This window comes from Aptenodytes patagonicus, chromosome 24 (genome assembly GCF_965638725.1).
Source record: "Aptenodytes patagonicus chromosome 24, bAptPat1.pri.cur, whole genome shotgun sequence".
Lineage (NCBI taxonomy): Eukaryota > Metazoa > Chordata > Aves > Sphenisciformes > Spheniscidae > Aptenodytes > Aptenodytes patagonicus.
The window spans coordinates 4,998,853-5,008,507 of record NC_134972.1 but is presented as its reverse complement, the minus strand read 5'-3'; the positions used below and the strand labels follow the sequence as shown (position 1 = coordinate 5,008,507).

The window sequence follows — 9,655 nt, the reverse complement described above, 5'->3', positions numbered from 1 at the left end:
TTATTCCGAGACACCAGTTACAGCTCCAGGGAGAGGCGCGCACGTTTTCGCGCCTGGTTATCAGACAAAAAGAGGCAAAACACCAGAAAAAACAACTCTTCCTTTCACGCCACAACCACCGTCGGGCGCTTGGGGAAAAAAAAAAACCAAAAGCTCCCACCTACCCCGGTGACAGCATCCTGCCGAAAAACCGCCGGCCACACGCGTGTGTGTGTGTGTGTCACCCCCCCCCCCCCCCCCCCGGCACCACTGGGACCCCCGCGAGGGTCCGTCCCGGGTGCGAGCGTCCTGGAAAGCAGCAGGGCGAGGACGCAGTTCGCCAGGACGCCACCGAGGAAGGTTTCTGCCGCTGGTGGGGCTGGCGAATTCGCCATCTTGACGTCCCCAGAGCCACTAGGACTCCCCCCGGGACAAACCGACCTAACGTTTCCCTCTCCCGGGTCCCTCCGGGGACCCCCCCCGCGCCCTCCGTGTCATCACCTCGTGAGCGACCGACGAGGTCCCCGGGGGCGAAAGGCGGCCGTGACGACCGGCGAGAGAAACGCAGAGAAATCATTGACCAAAAGCAGTCACTGAGGTAGGAATAAAACTACGACTCCCTGAAAGGCAGCGAGAGCTCCGGCTCCGAGAGGCAGGGGAATCGCCCCGCGAGGCTCAGCTCCTCCTCCTCCTCCTCGGAGGGGCCCCGGGATGCAGCGAGCACCGAGGGGAAAGCTGCCCAGAAGCCACGACACGACATGCAAACAGCACCGGTGCAGGAGGCCACGCCGGGACGGGAGGCGTGCGGAGGAGGAGGCGGCGGCGGCGGCGGCAGCACGCTCGGCGGCGGCCCTACGGAACGGGGAGAAGAGCTGAGAGGCCGGAGACGCAGCAGCAAACGGTTATTAGAAACGGGGAACCCAGCGTTACACCCCGAAACGAGGAGGGGGCTGGCAGCGAGGGGGCTGCCCCAGGTCGGTTGCGGAAGGGGGACCGGCTGCTCCCCAAGGGGTGAGCCCAGGAGCCAGGCAGGTTCCCAGCACGACCTGCCTTGCCGCCAGGGAAAACCCTCAGCATCCCCTACCCAAAAAACACCGAATCCTCGGTGACTCAGCGGGACAGGGAGGCGTTGCGCAGCAGCAGGGGAATTCAAATTACAAAGAAAAAAGCAGTCCGGCCTCCAAAAAAAAACAGCCTAAGGCAGGTGACGGAAAACAGCCGGAGCGGGATGAACAGCTTGGAAAATCCCTCCTGGAAACGAAACCGTTTGAGAGAAGGGGTTGCGAGGGTTACGGTAACGCCGCAAGGAGCCTGGCGAGGAAAGCAGGCGCTCGCTGGGCATCCCTCAGCCGGGATTTCACAGCCGAGGTGGCGACTTCTGCCCGCCTTCGGGCTCCCCGGACGGCGGAGAGACGGCTCAGCGGCGCCGGCGCCCCGCGGCACAGCCCGTCCTCCTAAACGACTCACGAAGCAAAGCTCCTTCAGGGGACGGCAGGTCCGTCCCCGCGGCGCTCGGCTCCCAGTCCGTCGCACCGGGGATCCCCCGCTCCCACCGGGAGCAGCGTGGGAGTTCGAGAGCCTGATAAGAAACAGCAGCCATCCCCACCGGGGTTTTTTTTGGGGACACACACACACACACGAGGCTCCCTGCCGTGAGGGTTGGTCCATCACGCTCTGGCCAGTCTGGGACGGGTGGGAGTCGGGACGCGGCTAGCAAGGACCAGCAACGGGCCATCCCGGGGCGGGGGTTCCCGAGTCAATAAAAGTGTTTCCGGCTCTGCTCCTGCCACTTGTTGTAGACGATGACTCCAATGACGATGGCGAAAACGATGGCAACGAGGGAGAAGAAGACGATTAAGAAGAGAGCCAGGCCGCTCATGGGCTCCAGCGGTGCCTCCACTGTGTGACAGAGGAAGAACAACAGCCCGTGAGCCCCCGGAGAGCTCAGCGCCCCGAAACCCGGCTGAGATTTGCCTGCACTGTGGGGAGGGGGGGGGGGTGTTTAACCACCCCACACCGACACACCGGTAACCCCAAGCACACCCTGGCAGGCTCGCGCCATCCCAGGGTTCGGCTTCCCAAAGCTTTTCAGGCCCAGCTCACTGTAAGCCGTGAGACCTCGGGGCACGCAAGGGGCTCGTGGACGCGTCTGCGGTGGGATTTCCGGAGGGGGAGATGACACCGTCGAGGTTCAAACCTCCACGAGCTTTCCAGGGGACCAGCACACCCCGTTCTGGTCATGGCACGACCGAAGCGGAGCGGATAGGCTCAGCCCGGCGGGCCAGGGCAGCACTTCTCCGAGGGCGAGGGCTGCTGCCCACTACGCCCACGCCAAACGGAGACGGGCCGCGACACGGGTTGTGTCACACAGCTGGCAACAGCCACCGTCGGTGGGAGGAACGGGGCACGGACCTCCCAATTCCAGCTGGAGCTCGCCTGGTTTGCTGGCGAGATGACGTGGTTTCTGCTCCGCAAGCACCACAGCTCCATGACCCTCCCGGTCCCGTCCCCCCCCCCAAATCCCTGCGGGTCCCACCTTCCCCCTGCGTAAGGCCGAAGGCTCCTACTCACTTCCCGGCAGCTTCAGGTTGTCCACGACCGGCAGATACACCTCTCTGTCCCGCTTCTCCTCCTCCGGCGTCCGCTCCACCGTCAGCTGGTAAAGCTTCAGCGAAATGATGTCGTGGTTGTCTGGAAGCAGAGCAGAAAACGTGTCCCGAGGCGTCGCCGACAAATACGGTTCCGTGTCGGGGATTCGAGTGCCACAGGCAGCACCGCGGGACGTCACCGCTTGGGGCAAAGGCGCCGGCTCTCCCCTCCCAAGGAGGGGGCGGGGGGGTGGGGGGGCAAGACTCACCTCCGCAGGGCAGGGTCTACGCCGGGCCAAGAGCTGCGCCCCGGCGCAGGGCCCGCTGCCAACAGGACCCTTTAAACTACTTAAACTGAAAAACCAACAGCCCAGACCGGGAGATCATCTGACTCGAAACCGCTCAGCCACCCGAAGGGAACGCGTTAGCATCGGCCTCGCGCGGCCCTGCTTCCTTCGCTTGTGACGGCGGAGCTATTAGTGGGACAAGGCGAGCGCTCCACGCCAGCCTGCCAGCTCCCCGGGCGCTGGGCAGAGATCTGAGAGAGAAAAGGAACTTTTGTTGGAGCCAACAGCGGGCCCAGACACCAGCCGTCAATGCGCTTTTGTAGAGGCGTAACTCAAATCGGGCTTAAAACCTGCCGGAAAGGAAGGGGCACGGCGGGGTAACGTCAGGCCTCACGGCACCTCGACCAGCGCCGGGAGAGAAATATTACGCTGAGGAAGGCGGGAGGGCTTTAGCTCTCTGCAAAACCCAATTTACATCGGCCCACGTTGCACCACCGTTTCCAGGCGCGCCTGGCTGGTCCCTCCCTCAATAACGGGCGGGCGATAGGTCTCAGGATATGAAATCCAAAGCGAAATACACCCAGGCACGTCCCAGAGACGGGGTCAGAGAGCAGGAGGAAGCATCGCGGCTTGGCTGTGACGCCTGGGGCGTTTGCGGCGACGGCAGTTCTTTCCGGCGCTGCCCTCGGGGCTAACCCAGGCACCACGGGTTGAGGCAGGAGAGTACAGGAGGAGATTTTTTCCCCCCCCCCCCCTTCAGTGCTCATCCTGTTTTTACTCCTCCCAAGGCACGTGTTTTGGAGACAGACCCTCCGGCTGAGCCGGTAGAGCCGCTTCGCTGCCGTGTCGTTAAGAGAGGCTGCCCGAGGTCAGGCCGTGGCCCTGAGCTCAAGGAAAAGCGGGAAGCGCTGCCTAGACAAAGCACTCGGGGGAGCAACGTGCCCAGACGGGGCTTTTGGCTCCTCGGGAGTCGCTGCAAGATTAAAAAAAAAAAAACAAACCCCCCAAGGCTCCCGCTCGCAGCTCAAGGGTGTTTAAAGCATGGAAAGGTCCTCACGTGCTTCTGTTAAGCCCCACCAGGTACCGAGCTGCACCTCCAGACACCCAAAGCTGCGCAGGAGCTGCCAGAGCTGCTTGGGAGACAAGGCTGGGGACCCCGGGGCAGTACCTGACAGGTCTCCGGTGACAGAAGAGGTCCCGAAGTAGTACCCGCGGGGCAAGCGCACGCCCGGCACGTCGATGCAGTCTCGCCACTCGTGCTTACCGTCGATATCAATCAACACCTGGGAAAGAAGCGGGTCCCTTAGCCCCGCCGTGGCCCCGCTGCCCACTCTGCCCCGGCAGGCAGCACTCACCGTCAGTCTCCTCTTCACGTAGCGGATCACCAGGAAGGTGTCGTGGTTGAGGTTGCGCACCATGGCCGTGCAGCCCCCCAGTTCCGTCGGTCTCCCGTCCCGGTCGTGGTCGTAGGTGAGGGAGCCGTTGTTTACCATGGCCGAGATGTAGGGGAAGACACGCTGTCGAGGGGAGCAAGGCTGGGGGTGAGTTTCTGTTCTCGCTCTGCCGGCCGCCCCCGCATCCCGGCACACCTCCGGGGTCAAGATCCACGACGGCCCTACGGACCCCAAACTCCTTCACACGCACACACACACACACCCCCCCCAAGAATCCGTCTCAACAAGACAACGGCACGATCCCACTTCATTCCCCCAGCCTTCCTCGGGCTCAACCTCAGCTCCCAGATGTCCGGGATGGAGGACAGCCGGTTTCCATGCAGCCTCCCGGTTCACACAGGGATTTCTGGAGCTTGGAGGAAGGAATTCCTCGACCGTGAGCCAAGGTGAAACCCGACAGCTTGGGAACAGGTAGGTCAGCAAGAGCAAGTACCTGATTTCCCGGGCTGTACCTCCTCTTCTGAGCCTGCCAGTCCAGGGTTATCGCAAAGCAAGAAAGAGCACAGAAGCAAGACGGTCACAGACCAGAGTTTAGTATTAACCTGCAACCTGGAAACTTCCTCCCTGGAGAGCTCAGCGCGTTATCGGCTTAGCAGGGACTAAAGCAGAGCGGGGTTTAGGTGTTAGGTGCCGAATCCCAGGACACACGGCCAGGGAACGGCGCCGGCGGGCAAAAACCACGTCAAGTGTTGCCACGTACGGCGTTTCCCCCTCCTTGTCACGCAGCAGCTCGCTCACACAATAAGCCAGAGCCCAACGGGGGGACACGTGGGCCGCGACCGCTCCCCAGGGACCCGCAACTAACCTGTCCCTCTTCCCTCGAGAATAAGACACTTCTTTTTGTTCTTTTAAAGGCGAGGGGAAGCAGCCGTGAACCCCCAACGCCATTACAGCAACTGGCCGATCAGCATTTCTCCATCTCTTCCCTTCCTCGGCGCTCGACCGGAGGAGGGCAGCCCCCTCCGGCTGCAGACCGGGCTGGGAAGCCGGACGCCCACGTTCCACCGATTATTTCTTTTAAATAAGACCCGTTGCGCATCCCTTCACCCCACAAAAGCGGAGCTGCCGCCACCCCGCCAATCAACAGGATCCATCCAACACCGCGTTAATCCCCGAGCGCTGCCGGTGACGCGGCACCAGGCGGCTCGGAAAGGTTTTTAGGAGCACAAAGTCCACCCCTGCGCCAGAGCCGGCTGCTTTGGGCGTTTGAACAAAAGCCGGTGGTTACTCAACGTTCGTTTGGCAGCTCCGAGGTCAGGGCACGTCCCAACTTTTGTCTCTCTCCCCGGGATGAAGGGGGTCCTGCGGGGCGGTGGGCTTCGCCCCGAGGTCTTGGGGTAAAAGAGCGCCTATTTTTTTAGGGGAAGCTAGAATTAAGAAAGGGTCCAGCTTTGGTTTTGGAGTGATGAAACCGATTCCAGCACCAGGGTGGGAAGGGCCCAGTTTTAACTGCCTCCGCGCTCCCTTCTCCACGGGAACGGATGCCAATAAACCCCAACCAACCAACCGACGCATCAGGAACGCAAAGGTCTTCAGACGGGCACCTTTCAAAGAGGCAGGGCGCAGTCACGCTGCACCCCTGAGAGCAGGGAAAGCCTCCTGCCGACTAGCTGCCGTGAAACAGCCCCGTCGCGCGGGCAGGCCTGGGCTGGCAGCGCCGGTACCGCTCTACTCAAGGTCTACAAAGACCACGCTCTTGGTACAGCTTCACCTCAAGCGCTACTTGCTGGCAGCCTCCAGAAAGCACAGGAGCTCGCAACGCAGAGGTGGTGTCGTCAGCTAGTTTTCTCCTGCCCTGAAAGCTTTTTCTCCGGGTAAAGCCGACCACAAAACCACCCCGCAGCTTTTCACGTCTCTGAAGAGTTATTGCCTCACTAGGAAGAAAAGCCAGCTACGCAGAGCGCGGCGGGGAAAGGCAGTGGAGAGGGAGCAGAGCAATACCCGGCCTCCGATTTAAGAGCTCAAAAAAAAAAAAAAAAAAGAGATCGCACCGCGCCAACGAAGAGCTGCGCTCGCGGCGTGGCGAGCCGTAACCTCGGCGCTGCCCGTGCCACGCTCCGCGGGCAGCTGGCAAGCAGCACAGTCCCGTCTACCCTGCCTAGCTCACCTCCTGCTGCTTCTCCTCGTTTGGGTAGGTGTCCACGAACACTCCCAGGCCCAGGAAGTTATCCTTACTTCCAAAGACAGGTCCTAGAAGGAAGGAGAGGCTCTGAATAAGGGCGGCAAGGCCAGGCAGGCGTCGCAAAGGGTTGGTCACCCATCCCCTTCGTGTTGTTCTCTGTATCAGGTAACGAGGCAGGCGCTCTCCAGACTACGCAGGGGCAGGTTTACCCTCAAGTCACATAACTGCATCAAAACCCACGCGCAGGTCGAGCCCGGGAGGACGTACGGGGTGAGGGCACGCGAAGGCAGGGAGACCCCGGTCGGACACTGCGATGGGGGAGTCAGCGGGGAGGGAGCTTTTGCCCCCAGCTTCCACCTGCTTCTGTAGGACGGAGCTGCGTCACCTCTTCAAAGGCCGGAGACAGAGGTGAGCGCTAGAGAGCTCCACGCAGTTAATCAAGCGGTTAATTGAGCACGCAAGACCCTCCGGGCAGGGAAGTCGGAAGGCAAGATCAAATCCCCTGCCCTCTGCCGGTCAAGGATCGAGCTTCCTCCGTGGTCTGTTTTTTTTTTAAGGAGCGGGAAGCCCCAAGCTTCCCGTTACACCGCCCATCTCAAGATCAAGGCAAAACAATCCCAAAGCCGCCTACCCCCGAGCTGACCCCAGCCTCCCGGGACCCCCGTAAACCTCCAACCCAGGGTGCCGAGGCTCAGAGGCAGCCTCACGCACACTCTTTACTCCCTCTTTGCCTGCCAGGGCGAAAGAAAAACAGCCCCAGGGCCCCGAAACACGGCAGTTCCCCAGGGGATGCTGCAATTCCCCACTGCGATTTCCCCGAGCGAGCCTGCAGACCAGGGAGAAGGCGTCCTCAAGAAGGTGGCGCGCGCGGCCCGACCCCTTCCCCTCGAGGCACGGCCTCCACCTCGGCAGCTACCGCCGGCGCTTTACCTGGCTGCATGCGGTCTTTGGTGTACCAGATAGCAAAGCCGTCTCCGTTCAGGTTTTTCTTGCCCTGCCCGTGGATTTTAAAATGCACCTGCATCTCCCAGTCCCGGAGGTAACACGGCTGCGAGAGAAGGAGCGAGGACTTGAAATTAGGGTGTCCCTCGTGCCAGCACCCGCCGCTTCCCTGCCCACGAGGGTCAGGGGCCGGCGGGGACGGACCACCGCAGCCGGTTGCGCCGTCCCCTGCCCATCGCAAGAACCGGCAGCTCCACGCGCCGCCAAACCGGAGAGCGTGCCGACGCTCCCCGTTTCCCTTGCCAACAGACCATGCTGTCCTATATTTTGGATGCGAGCAAGAATAATTAACCCCAAGGGACATCATTAAGCCGAGGGAATCGGTCGTTACCCAAAGCTATAAAAAAGCCAAGGAACCGATTCTGCTCTCGCGCTATTCTGAGGCGACAGCAGCTCCAGCAAAGTCAATAACTCACACCCGGGAAAAAGAGGGCAGAAAAAGCCCGAGGAGCAGCTCCAGCTTCTTAATTGCTGACGAGCCAATTATTTCTTGAGCTACCACCAAATTCCCCGCGCTAACGGGCACACAACACGACGAGCTCGTAACAGATCCGCTCACGCAGCGTTGCGAAGCCGGCCGGTGGCTTCGCTGGGAAGCCACAACATTTTGTGGGAGCCGTAAACCCAAGCAGGGGAAAAAAACCCACAAAACCAAACCACCAAACCTCCCTCAATATTTTAGAACAATAAAAGTTGAGCGTGACGGATCGCTTCTGGTCTCGTAGGGCGTTTTCCAAAGCACTGCGGAGGGGTGGGGCACAAACCCCCCCCCACCGATTTCAACCCCAAATTGAAATTCAACGGGAATTATCAAGGTTTTAAAGGGAGCCTTGCCGTCTGCCGGGCAAAAGGCTCGCGGGGGCAGCGGAACACCTTAAGAGAAGGCAGCGCTGGCACACCACGTCGAGCTGCCAATTTACCGGCCCCGCTCCGAGATGTGGGCGCGGCAAAGGGGCAGCGGGCGTGCTCCGGCCGTGGCGGTCCCAAGAGAGACCCCAAACTGGTCGGCACAGGCACCCCAAATTCACATGGGGGGGGGGGGGGGGGGGGGACAGGGGGACGACAACACCTCAGCCCTTGCAGGAATCGCCGCACCAAAGGCTGGGAGCTGAAGTGCCGCTGGTACCCCCAGCCCAAAGCCCCCAGCCCCCAAAGCCCCCCAGCTCCAACCCCCCCAGCCCTCCCCTGCCCCACTCCACCCCCCCAGCCAGCTTCCCACCATCCTCCCCCTATGGCCTCCATAGCCCACCCCAACCCCCCCCCCCCCACCTTGGCCCAGACCCTCAAACCTCCCCAGCCCAAACACCTCCTGTGTCCCCACACCCCCCCAAACCACCCCACGCCCCCCCCCCCCCCCCCCCCCCCCCGTAAACCCCTCATACCCCCTGGCCCGGACCCCCCCGCCCCCTCAGCTGGCCCAGACCTGCCCAGGCCCCCCCTGACACCAACATCCCCCCCCCCCGCCAAAATCCGCCCCTCCAGCTCACACCCCCTCCCCTAGGACCCCCAGCCCCCCTCCCCGGTCCTGCCCATAGACCCGCACCCCAAAACCCCCTTAGTCAGGACCCCCCCCACACACACACCCGGCTCACTCTCCAACCCCCCCCCCCAACCCCCCTCCCCTGGCCCCCAGCCCCCCCATACTCACCCCAAGCCCCCAAATCCCACTTCCCTCCCCCCCCACCCCCGCCGCAACCTGTCCTCACCCCGCTCCTCCGCTCCCCCGCCACTATCCCACCCCCACGGGGGGCACCCCACGGTCCCGACCCTCTCCCCCAGCCCCCCCCAACCCCCTCCCACCCCGGTCCCCCCGGGGCTCACCACTCGGTTCCAGACGGCTCCCTGCTTGCTCTGCACGTCGGGGGTGAGGCGGATGTACTGGGTCATGACCATGGCGTTGCCCAGCAGGTCCCACAGCCCCGAGCTGGCCGAGCCCACGCCTGCGGCCCACACGCACCGTCGGTACCGGGCGCCGGTACCGGGCGCCGTCCGCCACCGACCGCTCCGCCCCGCCCCACTCACCCTGGTACGGTTTGGAGAGCGAGTGCTCCCGCTTCAGGTGTTCCTCCGTCTGCTCGGCCCGCGGCCCGCCCAACCCCAGCGCCACCGCCAGCAGCGCCAGCCCGGCCCGCCACCGGCCCGCCGCCGCCATCTTCCCTCCTCCTCCTCCTCCGCCGCCCGCGCCGCGCTGCGCCCCGCCCCGCTCGCCCAATTGGCCGCCCC

At 62.9% G+C, this 9,655-nt stretch overlaps 1 protein-coding gene across 2 annotated transcripts; it reads right to left on the bottom strand.

Annotated features, from left to right (window-relative positions):
• Positions 1–235: 235 nt before the first annotated feature.
• LMAN2L (lectin, mannose binding 2 like) lies at positions 236–9,584 on the bottom strand. 2 transcript variants are annotated; one of them, XM_076358861.1, is made up of 9 exons: positions 9,455–9,584; positions 9,254–9,372; positions 7,361–7,478; positions 6,416–6,498; positions 4,742–4,774; positions 4,210–4,371; positions 4,023–4,137; positions 2,551–2,670; positions 236–1,878 (listed from the first exon to the last, which is right to left on the bottom strand). In XM_076358861.1, the coding sequence occupies exons 1-9, from the start codon at positions 9,582–9,584 to the stop codon at positions 1,736–1,738; spliced, it is 1,023 nt and encodes a 340-aa protein (XP_076214976.1). In that variant the 3' UTR covers positions 236–1,735. The 2 variants fall into 2 exon arrangements, with proteins under 2 accessions (XP_076214976.1, XP_076214977.1); XM_076358862.1 differs by lacking the exon at positions 4,742–4,774.
• Positions 9,585–9,655: the final 71 nt, after the last annotated feature.

Coding starts and splice junctions, on each gene's coding strand:
- LMAN2L (XM_076358861.1), bottom strand. CDS start 9,584: ATGGCGGCGGCGGGCCGGTGGCGGGCCGGGCTGGCGCTGCTGGCGGTG. Junction 6,499..7,360: donor CAAAGACCGCATGCAGCCAG/GTAAAGCGCCGG, acceptor CCTTCCTTCTAG/GACCTGTCTTTGGAAGTAAG. Junction 1,879..2,550: donor CAACCTGAAGCTGCCGGGAA/GTGAGTAGGAGC, acceptor TCTGTCACACAG/TGGAGGCACCGCTGGAGCCC.